Source organism: Bubalus bubalis, chromosome 6, assembly GCF_019923935.1.
Source record: "Bubalus bubalis isolate 160015118507 breed Murrah chromosome 6, NDDB_SH_1, whole genome shotgun sequence".
NCBI classification, from domain to species: domain Eukaryota; kingdom Metazoa; phylum Chordata; class Mammalia; order Artiodactyla; family Bovidae; genus Bubalus; species Bubalus bubalis.
In genome coordinates this window covers 33,547,473-33,567,645 of record NC_059162.1, presented here as the reverse complement: position 1 = coordinate 33,567,645, position 20,173 = coordinate 33,547,473, and the positions used below count along the sequence as shown (strand labels likewise).

The window sequence follows — 20,173 nt, the reverse complement described above, 5'->3', positions numbered from 1 at the left end:
TCCCCCACGTGAAGGTAATCTCCATGAAGGCTGGGATCGTGTCCATTTTGTTCTCTACAATATCCCGCAAGCTTTGGACAGAGCTGTGAAAGTAACAAGTGCAAAGCGATGTTAAAGGAAATAGAGAGGTTCCACTAAACTGGCTGAGGGGCTAAGCGAGGCTTTGCAGATAAAACGATCTCTAAACTGGAAACGAAACAGAAACTACAAGAAGGATAAGATTTCACAGAGAAAATCTCGCGAGGTGTTGGGCAGTCAAGATGGCTCTGGCATTTGCCGCCACACTTGATATGGCGACCAGGGCGCGTTCCGGGAGGAAATCACGCGAGAGTTGCATCACAGCCATGGTCAGTGAATCGAGCCGGGGGTGTGGAGCCGCCAAGATGGAGCCGGCAGCCGGCACTCCCGGCCCGCTGATCATGAACAACAAGCAGCCTCAGCCGCCGCCACCTCCGCCGCCTGCAACCGCGCAGCCTCCACCTGGGGCACCGCGGACCGCCGGAGGCCTCCTGCCTGGTGGCAAAGCCCGAGAGTTCAACCGCAACCAGCGAAAAGACTCGGAGGTCAGGAGCTTCGGGGGGCGAGGCTAGCACCAGGCGGGCGGCGGCGGTGGACCCCGGCCCCAGTTCGGGGCCGCTTTCGGGTCCAGGCTGGGTTTCCTGGAGGGTTCGGCAAGGGGAGTTGTCATTTACAGCGAAAGGAGCAGGAAGCAAGGCAGGCATCCCCGGGGGTCGGAGGCGTGAAGCTGGGGTCCCCGCCCTGAGCTCTGCCGACCGGGAGAACCTCCCGGAGCCCGTGTCGCCTTTTCTGAGGCCCGGGCTGTGGGCACGGCCTCCGGGCCCCAGCCCCTCGGAAATCCGCCCCCTGCCCCATTTCTCGGGTGAAGAGTCAGTGATCTGCGTGCGCTCTAGAGGGGCGGGGCGGCTACACCCCAGACCCCCTAATCATCTCCAGTTTCTGGTCCTATAGGTTCCGCGGCGCACGGTGGAGGGCGTGTGTGGGCTAGGAAGGGACTGGCGAGGGTCGGGAAGGCACCTCCGAGAAGGACTGAGCTAATTAATTAGCACTAATAGTATCAATACTACGCGCCTGTAGGTCGCGACGGTTGGAAAGGGGAACAGTCTTATTCTGCTCTGAGCTTAGCCACTGCAGATTCAGGCCACGGTTAGACAGTGCCCGGTGGTTGGTGTGCCCAGTCCGCCCGATGCTGAACTGTTAAAGATCAGAAATAACTTAAACAGGCTTTGGGGCTCAACATCTCTTTTCTTTCGTTAGTGGGCTGTTCCTCCCATTCCGGAGACACCGTAGTCTGGAGCTGACTAGTCACCTCACCCCGAGTTAAAGAATTACTCCCACTGCATTCCATTGTAGAATTCATGAATGAAGACACACACGGTAGCAGCGTTTTAGGGCTTCTTAATCAGCATGTTCCCAGAGCACTTACTAGGAAATTTCTTTCATCTGAGGCTGATTAGCAGTCAGGTGCTTATTAATGAGAAGGCATTTTTTTCTTGTCCAGATATAATGTATCAGGTCATACCTGAGAGATGATGCTGTGTTTAGACACCTTAAATCAGTACCTCTCAAGCTCTTGGTTTTTGTTGGCAAGAACAAACCTCTGGTCAGACATCAAAATTTGACAAGTTCCAGTCAGATACACTCTGAGCTTGAAGTGAATTATTTGAAAAAGCAATGAAACCGACCTTTTAGGAGCCCTTGCATGATGGGCTGATTGCACATCAGTGGTGACTTCTTAATAATTTTTCAAGTATGGAGGATTTTAAAGTGGTAGGGGTGAATCCAGTTTCATCATCAGAAGCATCATAGTTGTTAAATAGTTAAAAATTTTCCTAAGTGTTTCCATTAAATGTACTTTCTACCCTTTAATTTCTATATAGATTGAACACATGGAAGGTCATTCAGTGAACACATTTAAGCTGAAAGACCTGCCAAAATCTATTTTCTTAGAAATACTGATACAGCTCTCTTTTGAGTCAAAGCTGAAATCAGCCAGCTGGGAGGCTGAGGCATGCCTGCAGAACAGGGAGGCAGGTGTTTGATGAGAGCCCACTGTGTGCCACATCATTTTGATTAGTCCTTAAAAAACCTTCAAGATAGATTTTTGTCATCCTCATTGCATAAATGAAGAAACTGAAGCTCAGGAACTTATGAAACTGTGCAGTCTGTTGCCTCTGAATAAGAAGTAGAGTTATTTATGTTATTCATGTTTGAGGGTATGTTATGTCATTTTGTGGGTGGTCATTGTCTTCCTAAGTAGATTGTAATTAAGCTGAGGACTGCCTTTTTCTTCACCTCTTCTCTTTTCCCAGAACAAGGCTTCCCAGATGGTGTGTTCTCAGTACTCACATATTTCCAGCAGTAAAAAGATTCTTTGCCATAATCTCTCCTATGTGTGGGAGGGAAGCCATTTCTGTTCAGCTGCTGCCTTCTCTGTCAGTTCTTGATGAAATTTGAGAGAAAGGCAGGAAGACTGAGGGTGTCAATACTTATTTTGTAGTGAGCTGTTGATAGCCCACTAGCCAGAAAGAAACAAGGCTTCTAAAATCTTCGTACCATGTGGAATGATCATTTTACTGCATGGAACACATGGACGCTTTAGTGTTCATTTATCCAACAAGTACTTATTTGAGTATACGCTCTTCATTCGGTCATTCATGCCAGGTACTGTGCTGAGCATTGTGAAATCATTGGTGAGAATGGACACTAAACAGATGCACAGACGCATGTATAATTACGAGTTATGGTAAGTGCCATGAAGGAGTAGTGCAAGGTACTCTGAGAGGGCTTGGTAGGGAGAGCCGAACTAACCCAGAAGACAAAAACGTTGTGATAAAACGTCAGAAAAGTGAAGGCAGTGATGTCCTATAACACAGTGGTGTCTCTGGAAGCATGTGTGTTTGTTCCTTTGGAAAACACGGTGATCTTTTACATAACTCTCCTTTTCTCAACAGGGCTATTCTGAGTCTCCAGACCTGGAGTTTGAGTATGCTGACACAGACAAGTGGGCTGCAGAGCTCTCAGGTAAGGCAGAGGCCTTCTATTACTTGGTCTTTAATAAAATTGAGAGTGAGTATCATTTTGGAGTTCATTTTATCTCCTAGTTAGTACTAGTAATGATATGTATATATGAAACTTATTATTAGATTCAAGCCCTTCATATCTCATAACTTTGACTTGTCCTTTACTTTTATGAAACATCTCCGCATGGTCAGCTCAGTTGGCTGTGGCCCAGTCCCACTGTGGACATTGATGTTCTTTGGCCATACACAGTCCCCCTGACAGTGGTCTCTCCTCGAACAAGGAGTCCTGAGGAATGCCAGTGAGTGGGTCTATCTCTGTGTCCATCTGTTGTTGCCACTGCTGCTCATGTATAGTATGAAATCAGCCTGAGCTGCTTCTCAAGCCTGCATGGTACAGGCCCTGTTCTCATGCCACTTGAGAGAGACATGTTCATGGTGGCAGTCAGCCTTTGGCATAGCATGGTGGGATCAATGCGCATTGGACTGGAAATGCCAGGCTTTATGCCTAGCTGGCATCTGGTTATTGGCTGCAAGGGTAGTCAGCATTCCATTGTGCACATTAGAGCACTGAGACCCCCTTAGTAATTAGATAGCATCATCCAGGAGTCACTGTGACTCAGGGACAGAGTTGGGCCTGGAGGCAAACACCTTACCTTCTCTGCTACTAGTGGCCCTGCTATGGGACATCGACATGGAGATAATGACCTTTTTTCTTGACAGAGCTCTATAGCTACACGGAAGGACCAGAATTCCTGATGAATCGAAAATGCTTTGAGGAGGACTTTCGGATGCACGGTAAGACGATTCCCCTACTTCTTGGCTCCTTTCACCCTGCATCCTGAGAGCTACAGGTTTCTCTTAGTCATCTGAATGACCTCAGTCATCCTGGAGTGGCCTAAGAAGCCTGCTGAACCATGGTTATTCCAGGCCGGATGTGACATGTAGGGTGGGCTTGCAGGTACTCTGGTGGGGGCTTTTCAGAAGTGTGTATCATGGGGGGAGCTTTATGTAATTAAAATTGCACCCAAAATAGCAGTATTTCAACCACACTTCAAATTCATGGGGCAGTGGTGTGACCTCCTCCCTTATGTAAGGAGTAATTTATCTTTCTGAGCTTCTGGTCCTGTGGCAGTCCTGAATTTGATGGGTTAATATGGTGTCTGTTCCATTGGGAGGATTTTTCTGGGCTCCAGTCTAAGCAGTCTCTCTCCTGGCAGTGACAGATAAAAAGTGGACCGAGCTGGACACCAACCAGCACCGCACCCACGCCATGAGGCTCCTGGATGGCTTGGAGGTCACTGCCAGGGAGAAGAGGCTCAAGGTGGCTCGGGCGATTCTCTATGTTGCCCAAGGTACTGAGTGGACACCCAGAGACCCCCGACACCAGCTTCAGTGATGCTGCCCAGTCAGATGCAGGGAGGGGTGCAGCGAGCCGTGCCCTGTGTCTGCTGCCCAGTCAGATGCGGGCAGGGGCGCAGCGAGCCATGCCCTGTGTCTGCTGCCTGGTCAGATGCGGGCAGGGATGCAGCAAGCCGTGCCCTGTGTCTGCTGCCCGGTCAGATGCGGGCAGGGACACAGCGAGCCGTGCCCTGTGTCTGCTGCCCGGTCAGATGCAGGCAGGGACGCAGCAAGCCGTGCCCTGTGTCTGCAGGCACCTTTGGGGAGTGCAGCTCAGAGGCCGAGGTTCAGTCCTGGATGCGCTACAACACCTTTCTGCTCTTGGAGGTGGGCACCTTCAACGCTCTGGTGGAGCTTCTGAACATGGAAATAGAGTGAGTTCTTCTGAGGGGCTTAAGTGGGGGAAGGGGGGCAGAGGGGCACAGCTTGCAGAACTAAGCAGTTTTGAGAGGGTTAAATGGACCACGTAGGGCTCTGTTCTGACCAACCAGCTTGAATAATAGGCGAGATGCTGACCCAAACCTTGAAGACCAATGAGGGGCCCACAGCTCGCTAACACCAAAGAGCTCATTAGACAGTGCAGCTCTTGCCGGCCTACAGTGCTCCTCCAGAAAAAGATAAAGGTCTCTCACTGTGAACCTGCATACTGCCTTGAGTTTCCCCTGAGCAGGAGACTGGGCACAAGGCTGGCACATGAGCTCAAACAGCACCTGCTCTGGCCTTTGTTTCCACTAGTCCTTTGTCTGGTGGACAGGCCAGCTGCTGCTCATCTAAGGAAAACACCGTCAGTAGTAAAAGCACTCGTTGGGTGCTTGCAGGTCCCAGGCATTGTTCTAAGGACACTATACGTACTAATTCATTAATGACATAGCTGCTGTTACCGTCCCCATTTTGCAGATGAGGAATCTATGGCATGGAGAAATTGAGTGTCCAAGGGCACATGGCTAGGCAGTGTTAGAGCCACGATTCCAACCTTGGCAGTCTGGTTCAGGGCCTGAGTTTTTGCCCACTGGGTCCTGTGGGCTCTTGTGAGTCTAAGTGCATCGCATAGGGTTTTATCACCTTGTTGGGCAGCACTTGTTGGGGGAACCACTTCTCTTCCTGCCTGGGGGAAGGTGCTGACTCTCACGTCTCTCCCACAGCAACAGTGCTGCCTGCAGCAGTGCGGTGAGGAAGCCAGCCATCTCTCTGGCGGACAGCACGGACCTGAGGTGAGGCGAGCAGTGCCCCTGGGCTCCCTGAGCGATAGCTGGAGAAGGAGGGCGGGGCAGGCAGGGGCTCCGGGTTTCCTCGCTGTGTGTGCTGTTCTTCTGCACGCGCTAATCTGTGGATGTGATGGGCTCAGTGTATGATAAGCAGGCCCTACTGAGGGCTCCCTGGGTGGGCCCTGGGATGAGACCCCCAGAGGAAATCAGGGTGGACCCACTTAGTATAAGTGTGGCCTCCTGCCCACGCTGCTGCCCAGAAGCTTGGTGGAGTAGCTTTTTGTATCGGGATGAAGCATGCGAAGTGGCTCCTTGTGTCAGCCATGTATAAGCTGTGCTTTTCAAGCACAGCTTGCCCATCTGCATGGGGTTACTCCTGACAACGTCAGGATGTTTCCTGGCTGTGTCCCAAGTTTCAGTTCAGTTCATTTCAGTTGCCCAGTCGTGTCCGACTCTTTGCAACCCCATGAATCGCAGCACGCCAGGCCTCCCTGTCCATCATCAACACCTGGAGTTCACTTAGACTCAAGTCCATCGAGTCAGTGATGCCATCCAGCCATCTCATCCTCTGTCATCCCCTTCTCCTGCTGCCCCCAATCCCTCCCAGCATCAGTCTTTTCCAATGAGTCAACTCTTAGCATGAGGTGGCCAAAGTACTGGGGTTTCCGCTTCAACATCATTCCCTCCAAAGAAATCCCAGGGCTGATCTCCTTCAGAATGGACTGTTTGGATCTCCTTGCAATCCAAGGGACTCTGAAGAGTCTTCTCCAACACCACAGTTCAAAAGCATCAATTCTTCGGCGCTCAGCCTTCTTCACAGTCCAACTCTCACATCCATACATGACCACAGGAAAAACCATAGCCTTGACTAGACGGACCTTTGTTGGCAAAGTGATGTCTCTGCTTTTGAATATGTTATCTAGGTTGGACATAACTTTCCTTCCAAGGAGTAAGCGTCTTTTAATTTCATGGCTGCAGTCACCATCTGCAGTGATTTTGGAGCCCAAAAAAATAGAGTCTGACACTATTTCCACTTCCCCATCTATTTCCCATGAAGTGACGGGACCGTATGCCATGATCTTCGTTTTCTGAATGTTGAACTTTAAGCCAACTTTTTCACTCTCCTCTTTCACTTTCATCAAGAGGCTTTTTAGTTCCTCTTCACTTTCTGCCATAAGGGTGGTGTTATCTGCATATCTGAGGTTATTCATATTTCTCCCAGCAATCTTGATTCCAGCTTGTGTTTCTTCCAGTCCAGCATTTCTCATGATGTACTCTGCATATAAGTTAAATAAGCAGGGTGATAATATACAGCCTTGACGTACTCCTTTTCCTATTTGGAAGCAGTCTGTTGTTCCATGTCCAGTTCTAACTGTTGCTTCCTGACCTCCATACAGATTTCTCAAGAGGCAGGTCAGGTGGTCTGGTATTCCCATCTCTTTCAGAATTTTCCACAGTTTATTGTGATCCACACTGTCAAAGGCTTTGGCATAGTCAGTAAAGCAGAAATAGATGTTTTTCTGGAACTCTCTTGCTTTTTCCATGATCCAGCAGATGTTGGCAATTTGATCTCTGGTTCCTCTGCCTTTTCGAAAACCAGCTTGAACATCAGGAAGTTCATGGTTCACATATTGCTGAAGCCTGGCTTGGAGAATTTTGAGCATTACTTTACTAGCGTGTGAGATGAGTGCAGTTGTGCGGTAGTTTGAGCATTCTTTGGCATTGCCTTTCCTTGGGATTGGAATGAAAACTGACCTTTTCCAGTCCTGTGGCCACTGCTGAGTTTCCAAATTTGCTGGCATATTGAGTGCAGCACTTTCACAGCATCATCTTTCAGGATTTGAAATAGCTCAACTGGAATTCCATCACCTCCACTAGCTTCGTTCATAGTGATGCTTTCTAAGGCCCACTTGACTTCACATTCAGGATGTCTGGCTCTAGATGAGTGATCACACCATTGTGATTAGCAGCTGCTAAACAGCAAGATTACCTTTCCATTTTTGTGAGGATTAGAATCCACCTCTTTTTGTGAATTTGGAAGTTTTCAGATTAGATGCTGGTGACGTTTCCTACTGTAGTTAGGGTCCCTGGCCATCGTCCTGCTCGCTCCTGTTTCTACTCCATCACGGGGTAAACACTTGCTTGTTCTCACCTTGACCATCCTCTGCTTTGTCTGATCCAACACCCACTTCGGCAGCTCACTCCTGCCTCTGTTTTTCTCATTCCAGGAAGCTTAGGGTAGTAAATGCTTTGGGCCATTCTTGCTCATGTCCAGATATCCATTCAGTAGCCATTTATTAAACATCTGCTTTGAGTAAGCACTCATACCCTAGAAACACAGAATAGAAGGTCTGGTCCCAACCTTAGCACCAAGGACAAAGAAGGAAACATCACAGGTGTTTTGTGGGACTGAGCTTTCAGTTTTTCTACCTTACAGTCCCCGCAGCCCTACGTCTACCCCCGCCCCAGCCAGCCTTTGTGTGCAGGCTTTTCTCATGTCAGGTGGGATGTGAGGAAACCAGGGGTGCTCCCTTGATCCCCCATTCTGCCCCCTTATGAGCTGCCTCTTATTCCCAGGGTCTTGCTCAACATCATGTACCTGATTGTGGAGACCGTTCACCAGGAGTGTGAGGGTGATAAGGCCGAGTGGAGTACGATGCGACAGACCTTCAGGGCTGAGCTGGGTAGGACTCTGGGGCCCTGGCTGGAGGCCCTGGGAATGGAGGCTGGAGGGCTTTGGGAGGGTCCTGTTGCTGCCAGAGGTCCTGATACCTTGGTGTCCCCCAGGTTCCCCGCTGTACAACAGTGAGCCATTTGCCATCATGCTGTTTGGGATGGTGACCAAATTTTGCAGTGGCCATGCGCCTCACTTCCCCATGAAAAAGGTTCTCTTGCTGCTCTGGAAGACAGTGTTGGTGAGCACTTCCTTGAAGGGGAACTTGGGTGCTAGGGGACAGGGGAGGAGGGATACTTTCACTGTGTATCCTTTTGGATATTGAATTATATGAATACATAACTGCTTTAGTTGGAAAAAAAAAAAAAAAAAAAACTCTGAAAGAAGGGTCCTGAAAGGAAATGACAAAAAAGTGTCACTTTGGGCTCACAGCAGCCAAAGAGGACTTGTGTTTGAATCAGAATAGGTGGTTGGTTCCCTGGTTCCTGGAAACTGTTTTCTGCAATCATGGAACACTTTCTCCCCAGACAGGCTGCTCTTGAACCTGGAGCTTGTAAAATGATTCGAGGCAAGATTAAAGCTGGTATAAAGGGCCCCTCAGTCAGATGTCACTGGAAAGAAGAAAGGGTGAGCCCTGAGCCTACATTATCCTCAGGGTATGGTGGCTTACTTTCTTTCTAGGTAGGGAAGGATTGGGTCCAGGAGAGCATGCTGGCCATCACCCTTGGCTTGGGGGCCATGCTCAGTAGCCAGACCCATGCCAGACCAGGAGCCCTTTTTGCTGGGAGGACAGAGGAGCTGGAGTCTGTACTCTTGCTCTCCCTGGGCCTCACCTTCCCATCTTCCATAATAGGCCAACTCTGCGGAGCCAGAGCTCAGTGAGTTTAGGCCCCTTCAGAGTGGTCTACACGTTGCATCTTGGCCAGAAGCCTGTTGGTTGCCTATGAAGCCTCATTGAAGCCAGAGTGGAAAGCAATTGAATTGCTCAGAAACAGTGAAATGAAGCAGCTTAAAATCATTGAGCTCTACTGGGGTTTTACTTCTAGAGGGCTGTTTAGATGAAGTTTTTTGTTTTTTGTTTTCTTAATTTGAGCATCCAGCAATATATTCCCAATTTAACTTCGAAAGACTAGCATGTACAGCGTTTGAAGCACTTGAGTGTCACCTACTTTTCTAGGAACTTGAAGGGTTAAGCTCTTCAAGCAGCTTTGTTGTTACTTGATGAGTCTGTGGGCCGCACAGAGCCACGTGTGCTTCTGCGCCAGGCTTTGTCAGCCTATGTGTCTCTCCTCCTTGACCCCCCTTTCTCCTCTCCCATGATGATGTCACTTGCTTCTCTTGGAGGTGGGCTCAGTCCCTTGTTCAGAGGTTGTGTGGTCTCTGTAAAGACGTGGTGTCACAGATGCTTTCGAGCCTGACACAGACAGGGACTGGCTTATGGACATGTTGACCTGGCTCCACACCTGTCTGATGCAGTGCACTCTGGGCGGCTTTGAGGAGCTGCAGAGCATGAAGGCCGAGAAGCGCGCCATCCTGGGGCTCCCCCCGCTGCCTGAGGACAGCATCAAGGTCATCCGCAACATGAGGGCTGCCTCACCCCCGGCCTCTGCCTCCGACCTGATTGAGCAGCAGCAGAAACGGGGCCGTCGGGAGCACAAGGTGAGGCAACAAGGTCCCCATGACTCCTGAGGGTTCTCAGGGTGCACAGGTGCAGTGGCATGGTCCCTGGATGAGCCCCAGGTTATTGCAAGTCCCCTCTGATCAGCGTCAGTGTGCATGCCTTTAAGGCAGGGACACTGTCCCCAGCCCAGGGGCCAGGATCTAGTGGGCACTTAGGATGTGGCACTTCTGAGGGACTCTGGGGCAAGAACTGATTTGTCACTTGGGCCCGAGACCATGACTTGCTCTCAGGTTTTTCCATTGCTTCTGGCTGTCTTCCTACCACCTTTCTACGTAATTGCCTCTGCAGCTTCCATGCCCCTTTCTCGTTCGTTGATTCGCTCTTGTCTGACCTCCCTTCCTCTGCTTTCAGGCACTCATAAAGCAGGACAATTTGGATGCCTTCAACGAGCGGGATCCCTACAAGGCTGATGACTCTCGAGAGGAGGAGGAGGAGAATGATGATGACAACAGTCTGGAGGGGGAGACGTTCCCCCTTGAGCGGGATGAGGTCATGCCTCCCCCACTGCAGCACCCCCAGACCGACAGGCTGACCTGCCCAAAGGGGCTCCCGTGGGCTCCCAAGGTCAGGTGAGTCTCAGACCTCCCAAACGCTCTTCACTCCTGAAACCAGAGTCATCATTCCCGCAGGCCTGGCATCTGGCCTGAGTTGTCACATGAGGTCCTGTGCAAGGCCAGGATGTCCTTGGCCTTGGGATGAGCCTCTCTTGAAGTGCCCAGTGCTGGTCCTGGGGTGTCAGGGTGCTGGCCTGGCACAAAGAGGCCCTTACATGGCTCTCAAGTCAGTAATGTGGATTAGCTCTTGGTTAGATGCGATACTAGTGAAAGGAAATATGAAAAAAATTAAAACAAGGACATTTAAGTAAACCCATCTCCACTCTCCCAGGGGTTGTGTATGATATTTGACAGAAAATTATAGATTAAGGAAGAACTTCTTTAGAACCATAATTAAGATGTTTGAGATACATGTGTGTGAATCTATGGATGTGAAGGTTCCTGTATGCATATAAATGTAATCTGTTTAAAAGGGCATCAACTTAAGAAATAGATGAACGTGGGAAAGGATATAGAAGTCATTTTCTTCATCTAAGTAAAGCCCCAGTTTTCAATGATCTGTGATGGGAATACAGAACAAGTCATCAGAAAATGCAAGCTAGCCTAATGGTCTGAGACAGGACAATATGACTCATATGAAAAAATGAGTAGTTTACAGCTGTAATTGGAAATTTCAAAAGTATCTGAGAAATTCTGTTGACAGACTTGTTATTAACATCAAGTACGCTTGAATAAAGTACGCTTTTAAGTTTGATGTAGCACCTTAATTTTATGAGTTAATTAGTTACACTTAATATGTTTTCAGAGGATTGATCCAACAGCATTGTGAAGGACCTTAAAATAGTTTGAAGGTTTCTTTCTTTTTTTTATTTTCTTTTTTTTAAAAAGAAAAACAATTGTGGGAGACTTTTTCTTTTAGCTTCACAATTTCTGGACGTTCCATGTTTTATTAACCATGATGCCTTGAGGTAACTTGTAAGAAAGCCGCAGTCTTTTCCTTTGGCAGAGAGAAAGACATTGAGATGTTCCTCGAGTCCAGCCGCAGCAAGTTCATAGGTTATACTCTGGGCAGGTGAGTATGATCTGAGTGCCTTTTAAAGAAAGGTAGTGGGAAGGTCACCCTCCCGGCCTCAGGTGTTTGAGGACCCGGACCTAACACAGGGCCTTTGTTCTCCAGTGACACAAACACAGTGGTGGGGCTGCCCAGGCCAATCCACGAAAGCATCAAGACTCTGAAACAGGTAGGTGGCTTCAGGTAAGCTTTTGGCCTAGTTTGGTCCCAAGTGAGTAAAGTGAGACCAGCCTGTTGGCAGAAGCTTTTTTAGCCTTCTGTCTGCCTGAAGGAACCAGGGGTAGAGGAATAGGTGGACAGTGGCAGTATCCTTGAAAACACTTTTTCATACATTTTATTTATTTTAACTGAGCTTTTTTTATTGGATACTTACTGGGGTACCCATTAAAGATTATATTAACTGACAGTTGGCGTTTTAAGGGGCTTAGGAAATAGCCTCTGTTTTCCTTGCCCAAGTTCAGGGAGTTGAGTTAGAGGAGTAGGCAGATGGAGATTCAGATGCCAGCTTCATTGCCAGTGGAGTGCTGTGAGAGCACAGCTGTGGGAGGTGTCCTGACACCTCCCTTCCAGAGTTGGGCAGACTCGCCCACCCAGACCAGAGCGGGCTGGAGCCCTGCTCAGCCCAGGCAAGGAGCAGAAGAGTGCACAGGCTTTCTTTTTCCTTAAGAGAGAAGAGAAAGAGGTGGAGCTGAGACTGTCCTGTTCCTCCTCCCATACTGGCCAGTCAGGAAGGGGAGGAGTGAGTGGTGGGGCGGCGGGGAGAGACCAGGGTGTTTGGTACACACGTGTCCCTCCAATGGGAGGAAGCAGCACAATGAGGAAGAGGTGTGTCCCCTAAGAGTGTATCTGGAATATAAATGTTCATATATTTTTGAAAAATATTTTTGAAATTTGTAGTACTAGGTGGGCCTCATGCAGCTAGGCTTTTTGCGTATTTGAGTACTTGATTCTGAGTACTTGAGTCCTTGATTCTGCTTTTAAGTTTCCTCCTATAGCTGTAGCTATCTGAAAGTCCTCTTCTCTCCTTTAATTTGCCTTTGTCCCCCTAACCTGTTCTGTGCTTTTTTTATACTGGTTTTAAGAGATAGGTGCCCACTTAGAAAAATATTTTGGGTTTGGGTTTTAGTTCAGGATCTCTGTGGCGACTTAGCCCTCTTTGAGAAGATGACGTTTGAAGAAAATTGCATGGGGCCTTTCCCAGGTGTGGGCGTTTGGCCAGAGAATGCAGGCTGTTTGCCCTAATGCCTCTTTCCCTCTCTTTCCAGCACAAGTACACGTCGATTGCAGAGGTCCAGGCACAGATGGAGGAGGAGTACCTTCGCTCTCCTCTCTCAGGGGTGAGTTGGGGGCCTTCCTCAGCTCACAGGATCCCAGCCTTTCCCAGCACTGTATGGGCCTAGGCTGCAGAGTACCCTGGCCTGCCCTCACACAGCTCCTAGTCTAGCTCCTGCTGCAGGGCTGCTGCGTGTTGGGTGCAGGGGTAAGAGCACAGACTCTGGGCCCACCACCTGCCTCGGAATCCCAGCTCCACCCCTTGGTGGATGGGAACTTAGGCAAGGTACTCGATCTCCTTCTGCTTTCCCTTCCTCTCCTGTTAAATGGAAATAACAATAGTACTTTCTTCATAGAGTTGTAGGAAGGATTCATTGTGTCTTTACAAGTGAAGTACCTGGCACATTTTGTTAGTAAAAGTTTGTGATCATCATTAGCATTGTTGTTTACATCCATACTTACAGATTCTCCTCCAGCCAGCTAGCAGGCTGGCTCAGGAGAGCATTGTCGGGACCAGGCTTTGTATCAGTGCCCCTTGTACCCATTGTGTTGAAAGGGAGAAGAGGAAGTTGAACAGGTGCCTGCAGAAACTCTCTACCAAGGCTTGCTCCCCAGCCTGCCACAGTACATGGTGAGTACGTGCCTCCTGACAGCTCTGCCTGCCATGGGGTCACCGCCCCACAACATAGGCCTTGAGAGCATGCCCGCCGGTGTCCTTGAGCCCCTCCTTTTGCCCCGTAAGCACCTCTAAAAGCACCGCCTCTCAGGAGTCTGTGCTGCCTGGGGCCCTCTCAGCCATGCTGTGTGAATGTCTGCTCCTCGCCAGATAGCGCTACTGAAGATCCTGCTGGCCGCAGCTCCCACCTCGAAGGCCAAAACAGACTCAATCAACATCCTAGCTGACGTCCTGCCTGAGGAGATGCCGTGAGTGTCAAGTCTTGAGTGTTGAGGATGTACAGAAGGGGACGTGTTTGCCTTTCAGTCCACTGTTGCTGGGTGCTGGTGGTTCTTGGTTTTGTTGTTGCTGCTGCTGTTATATTAGCTCAGCTTCTCTGCAGATTAACTTCAGGGTATTCCTGGTTTAGAAGAAAGAAAATGTACTGGGTGAAATATTTAGTTTTACTGCTTGTGAGGACACTTTCATCTAGTTGGCCTGGATTCTAGTGTAGACTCTGCGACTGAGTAAATTGGAGAAGTCACTTCCTATTCCTCCTCTGTTAAATGATTAGGACATTCAGGACATACAGTTTTAGGTTCTGCGCAAAAATCAGCCATTGGAGCTGGGTGTAGATTCCTTACTATTCACCAGTGAACTGGCGTGAAAAATATTTTTGAATGTCTCGGAGTGATAGTGAAATCTTTAGGGGTTCTTCCTCCCTGGGGCCCTGACCTCATCTTTTTGATGTGAGAGTACAAACTCAGATCACGTTCTACTTTGAGAAGGACCTGGGCACCTGATCTCCTGCCTGCCTGCCAGGACTGCCCAGCTCTGAGCCTAACTCCCTGGTGGGCTGGCCACTTGAGTCCAGCAGTGACAGCCAGCAAGGGAGTAAGAGGGTTGGCTAACACCAAAGGGGATGTTAGAGAACTCCAGGCCATCTGACGGTCCTTGGAAAAAGGATTCCAGACTCAAATATTAAATCTCCTCTTATAAAGATTTATAGTTAACTCCTTAATTAAGAACTTAACTCCTAAATTAAGAAACTGATTTAAGTAAATACTTCCTAAATTTATCTGACTCCGAACCCCTTTTCCCCATAACAAGAGCCATCTTAAAATGCTGGTATTCCAGCAGAACATGCTCTGAGAAACACAAGTACATATGGTGGCAGAAGCCTAAGGAAGATCTTGAGATGAGAAGTTCATTTTTGGAGGAAAAGCAGGGAAATAGGCTAAGAATATGTTTGGGGCATCAGAAGGAAGAAGTCAGTTGTACTGAGCTAGATTGCTTGGGAGGTGGGTGGGAGGAGCCGGGCCTAACCTCTGAGATGTCCGTAGGGTGGAGGGTTAGGTGGGAGCTCTGCCCCAAGAAGGCTCAGGAGTCCTGTCTCCTGGGAGCGCCAGGCAGGAGGTGCTGCACGTGCTGGGGGCTCACCAGGGGTTGTGCTTCCAGCACCACAGTGCTGCAGAGCATGAAGCTGGGAGTGGATGTGAACCGCCACAAAGAGGTCATCGTTAAGGCCATTTCTGCCGTCCTGCTGCTGTTGCTGAAACACTTCAAGCTGAACCACGTCTATCAGGTATCTACAGCCCCTTCCTTCTGTCCACGGGGCCAGGGCCTTGGGCAGTGCCGCTCCTCCTTCCCCAAAGAACAGAGGCTTGGCCTTCAAACCTCCCTGAGCTCTGCGCAAATGTGCAGATAAACAGTCCTCCATGCGAGGCCTTTTATCACTAGAGAAAGGGTGAGATCCCAAGGAGCATGCTTATTTTTTCTCCTATTGCTTTCAGTTTGAGTACATGGCCCAGCACCTGGTGTTTGCCAACTGCATCCCTTTGATCCTAAAGTTCTTCAATCAAAACATTATGTCCTACATCACTGCCAAGAACAGGTGATAAGGACCAGGGATCAGGAAGGGGTGGGTATGGCCAGATGGCAGGGCTCCTAGCTGGCCTCTTCCACTGAGCCCAGTCAGCATCCACAAGCTGGTGCTCTGCCAGATGTCAGGACCCAAAGATGAAAGAGACGTGGTCTGTAGAAAACGTCAGTTTGTCAAACCTGCGTCTGGCTAGTCTGGTGACAGGTGACTCAGTCTGTCTATGCCTGGGTGGGAGGTTCTCATCCTGGGCTCCAGTATTGCCCTCAGTCCTTCTGTGTCCCCCATTCTTTTGAGGAGCCTGGCGGGGCTGCCTGCTTGCTCCAGGAGCTCGGCCATGTGCACTGTGATGCCTTGTCTGCTCTTACCCCGCCGCGTCACCTGGTGCCAGCTGTACTTGACACTGACTGCTTGTCACTGTGATACACCACAAGCTGAGCTGTTAGCCAGACACAGTCTCCAGTAGGGGTTTGGTGTAAATTAATTGCCTTGAGAAGTCTACCCCCAGCCCCAGGTTTGTTGCTGTGAGGGATAGCGTGCTCTCTCCACCCCTCACAAGATTACAAGCTTGTCTCTGGCTACAAAGGGGTCTTATGAGTGCTCTTGTAGCCGGTGTTTCCCTATCAGGGTAGTGCAGACAAGGTAGATTGTTGTTTCTGCTCCGGCAAGCCAGAGAGGAAAGCCAGAAGCCAGCGGCCGTTCCCCAGGCCCCAGCCCTTGCTCATGGTGGGTGCCTTGCTCTCTCGCCCCCTGCAGCATCTCTGTCCTGGACTACCCTCACTGCGTGGTGCACGAGCTGCCAGAGCTGACTGCCGAGAGTCTGGTGAGTAGCTGGCCTCTGCCCCAGCGCTCCCTCTGAGTAAGGGCCGGACCGGAGAGCCTGCCCCCTCACCCGGGGGAAAGGTGTCTTCACAGGTCAGCTCACTGTTGAGTGCCTGGCTTTTGAAGCACTGACATTGCATAGGAGGACCAGGGAGGGGACCTTGTAGGAACATTTGGATTTAGAAATTATTTTGTCAGGACTGTGGTCTTCAGGGGCTGCTGACCCAGAGCTCACCTGGTCGAGTTGTTTCCTTCTCCCCACGCTGGAACTCTGGGGCCACAGCTCTGAGGGAACCTGGGTGCCCCAGGTAGTGGGGGCTGAGGCCAGAGCCGCCAATGTCATGCTCCACGTTTCCTGCAGGAAGGTTCTCAGGATCACCCCCTACCCTCTGCCAGCTTCTGGGATGGCATTCCCCCAGGCTGAGGAGAGGAGAGGGTTCCTGGTGCCCACGTGGAGCGACCCAGCAGTGCTGAGGTCATATATGGGAGGGCCTGGGAAACTGTGGGGTGCCTGCTGCTGTGCAGGGGACAATGGTTCCTGGGTTTTCCCTGCAGGAAGCAGGTGACAATAACCAGTTTTGCTGGAGAAACCTCTTTTCTTGTATCAATCTGCTTCGGATCTTGAACAAGCTGACAAAATGGAAGCATTCAAGGACGATGGTGAGTCAGCACAGCCAGCAGGCACGAGTCCCAGAGCTTGGAGTGCCACACACCGTCCTGTCCCCTTCACGTGGGGCAGGGAGTCCCCAGGGTTGCTGGAGCAGCCACATCCTCCTCACCTAACTCTCCTGTAGCCACATTCTTACATGTTGAGGGCGGATCCCTGGTTCCTTGATGAGTTGAACTGGAAGCTGGAAGACGCGCAGTCATGCACTGAGACAAATTCACGTGTAATATAGAAGGAATTTTGTATAGCCTCCTAATCTCCACCGGTAACATAACCAGGGTTCTGAGAATCGTCTTAACTCTGTGGATGCCTTGGGTGGGGAGGCCCACTAACCCCCTGAAATCGTATGTACCTGCACATAGGGATCCTTCGGGTGGTGGAATCCATAGCTTTCTTCAGATTCCAGAATGACCCATACTTGGGCGACCAGCTGTCCAGGTTTGCCTGGGACTTGCCTAGTTTTAGCCAGGAGACTTCAGTGGAAGTCATATGTCCCAAGAAACTCTTCAGTCTGAGGACTGCGACAGTTGGTCACCCTGCCCGGACGATAGAGCAGGGCTCATTTCTGCCCTCAACACAGCCTCCCTCGTGCCCGTTTCCAGATGCTGGTGGTGTTCAAGTCAGCCCCCATCCTGAAGCGGGCCCTGAAAGTGAAACAGGCCATGATGCAGCTGTATGTGCTGAAGCTGCTCAAGGTGCAGACCAAGTATCTGGGACGGCAGTGGCGAAAGAGCAACATGAAGACCATGTCGGCCATCTACCAGAAGGTGCGGCATCGGCTGAACGACGACTGGGCCTACGGCAACGGTGAGGCTCCGTGTGAGGCAAGGGAGAGGGGTAGGGGCAGGCGACAGCTCTCCCTTTGCTCTTAAGTTTCCCTCCGAGCAACCAACCTGGAAGTGCCCAGCTCCTGCTTCTGTAGCATCAGAGAGGGAAGCCCAGGAAGGACTTGGAGAAACTGCCAGGCTTCTGTCTGTGGTCATCCCTGCTCCTCTCTGTACCTCCTCTTTCCTTTACCAGGAATTGTCACAAGACTTTCTCTGACCTCTCGTCCTTTCTCTCACCCCTGCAGCTGCCTTGGTTCTGATCACCGAAATTCTCGCAGCTCCTGATGGCTTCCCTGCCTCTAGTTCCTTTCCCTTCATTAGTGCCTCAGACTTTGCCCTACTGATATTTATAAAACCCAGATCCGGTGGTGGTATCTCTCTGAGTAAAATCCTTCTTTGACTTCTGATTTCCCGAAGAATTAGAGCCAAACTCTTAACGCATCAGGCCCATACATGGTCCCTCCCTGTCCTCCTCTGTAATCTGTCCCACTTTCTCAGCCCAGCTTCCATCACACCGAGGGCTCTGAGCACATTGGCCATCCTGTCCCGGACTTCTGTTCCCTCTCCTGGCAGGGTGCCTCCCTGTACCCCTCAGTATCTACACGTGTTCCTCCCCTCCCACCTTGGCCTCCCTGGCAGAGTAGGTCTTCCTGGTACCCCCAGGCATGCTGCCACACCCTTAGAATTCCTGACCACGGCACCAGGGCCACGTGACTGCATCTGCACTCCCAACACCCTAAATTTGTACAGAGCCAAGGTGGCCCACAGCACCTGGTCAGGGATTTGAGAGAATAAGCAAACGGGGGTGTCTGCAGGTTCCTGCCTCTTATCTGGGAGAGCCAGGGGGAATGTGACTTTCAGAGAAGTGTGTTGTACTCCTGGCTTTCCTTCAGCAGATCCACATAAACTGCTGTATAGCCTCTTTTTCCATAGCTCTGGCGTTTCCCCTTTGACCTGACTTTCCTGTGTACCTAGGAAAGAAGTTCTGTAAGTCTTCCCGAGGGTTGGGCTTGGAGGTTTCCTGCTACTGGTTGACATTGAACAGTCCAAGCCCAAGCCTGTATGGCCCTGAGCTGCAGTGACCCCAAGGGGAGCTGCCACAAGGCTTTGGCTCTCAACATAACATGTCCTCCTGCTTCATTGTAGATCTCGATGCCCGGCCTTGGGACTTCCAGGCAGAGGAGTGTGCCCTCCGTGCCAACATCGAGCGCTTCAACGCCCGGCGCTATGACCGGGCCCACAGCAACCCCGATTTTCTGCCTGTGGATAACTGCCTGCAAAGTGTCCTGGGCCAGCGGGTGGACCTCCCTGAGGACTTCCAGATGAACTATGACCTCTGGTTAGAAAGGGAGGTCTTCTCCAAGCCCATTTCCTGGGAAGAGCTGCTTCAGTGAGGCTCCTGGGTGGGAGGCTGAAAATGAAAGAAGGGGTGATCTCCAGGTACCCCAGGGGCTGTCCTGGTTCCTTGCTGCAGTGCTGCCTTCCTCCTCCAGGTGGCAGCACATCCCTACTGTGCCCTTCCGAGCCAGTGCTGGGCTGGTGGGCAAGTCTGGATCTGGCTTCTCTTTGATTCCCAGGGTCCTGCTCGGGAGTGGTCATCTCTCTGCTTGAGATCCTCTCTTCCTTCACTCTTCCTTGCCCTCCTCTCTTGGACATAGTTATTTGCAGCTCCTTTGTCATTCCACCGAAGGCTGGAATGGGCTGGGAATGCACCATGTCTGAATTTTAGGGGTCATGCTCACTCTTCTGAGACGCAAATCCTTGGCATGTTAGCTTGCCAAAGAAGGAGGGCTTGGGATTAGAGCGGAATCTTGGCCTTGCTCTGGGGGTTTCTGATGTCATTCCAGCCTCTTGCTAGGTTTCATCCAGAAGCAATTGCAGAGGCTCCTGCCGCTGCCCCAGCACTTTGGTTTTGGATAGGGTTAGGGGAGAGGCAGCTTCCCTGAATCAGAGGGGCCATTTTTTTTTCTTGGTGTGCAAGGTCTGTAAATATCTATATATAAATCTGTGTGTATTCTCGTGTCATGTTGAGGTTTTTAATGTGTTTGTGTAGTCTGTTTACATTAAAAGGAAGCAAAACCAATGCCCATTGCCTTGTCTGCAGGAAACATGGCCCCTGAACATCTCCTCCAGGTCTAGAAAGCGGACTTTCTTGCCAGCATTGATAGATCACCCGCTTGTCCCTGCCAAACTGCCCACTTTTCCCATCTGAGGGAGAAGCAGAGGGGGAGTTGGTACTTAGCCCAAGTGTTCTTGCCCCAGTTAGTCTGGTTTTGCTCCAGGGCTTCCAGCCCCAGGGCTCAGGGTTGCTGAAGTGATAAGTTGTTTGCACCCCCCTGGGTTAGAGATAATTGCACTAGGAGCCCCAGGTTTCTCTGGGTCACACCCTTGAGCTGGCCTCAGCCAAACCAATTCCAGTACTAGGA

The 20,173-nt window shown here is 50.4% G+C and overlaps 1 protein-coding gene across 2 annotated transcripts; it reads left to right on the top strand.

The window, feature by feature from the left end:
- Positions 1–278: 278 nt before the first annotated feature.
- STRIP1 (striatin interacting protein 1) lies at positions 279–19,770 on the top strand. 2 transcript variants are annotated; one of them, XM_025288124.3, is made up of 22 exons: positions 279–563; positions 2,973–3,042; positions 3,762–3,836; positions 4,259–4,393; positions 4,693–4,813; positions 5,582–5,650; positions 8,222–8,328; positions 8,432–8,559; positions 8,850–8,945; positions 9,795–9,977; positions 10,351–10,568; positions 11,560–11,625; positions 11,731–11,794; positions 12,891–12,962; positions 13,454–13,528; positions 13,724–13,821; positions 15,011–15,137; positions 15,346–15,446; positions 16,188–16,254; positions 16,809–16,913; positions 17,523–17,727; positions 18,894–19,770. In XM_025288124.3, the coding sequence occupies exons 1-22, from the start codon at positions 291–293 to the stop codon at positions 19,139–19,141; spliced, it is 2,703 nt and encodes a 900-aa protein (XP_025143909.2). In that variant the 5' UTR covers positions 279–290; the 3' UTR covers positions 19,142–19,770. The 2 variants fall into 2 exon arrangements, with proteins under 2 accessions (XP_025143909.2, XP_006065030.3); XM_006064968.4 differs by lacking the exon at positions 8,850–8,945 and having other exon boundaries at positions 282–563.
- The last annotated feature ends 403 nt before the right edge of the window (positions 19,771–20,173 follow it).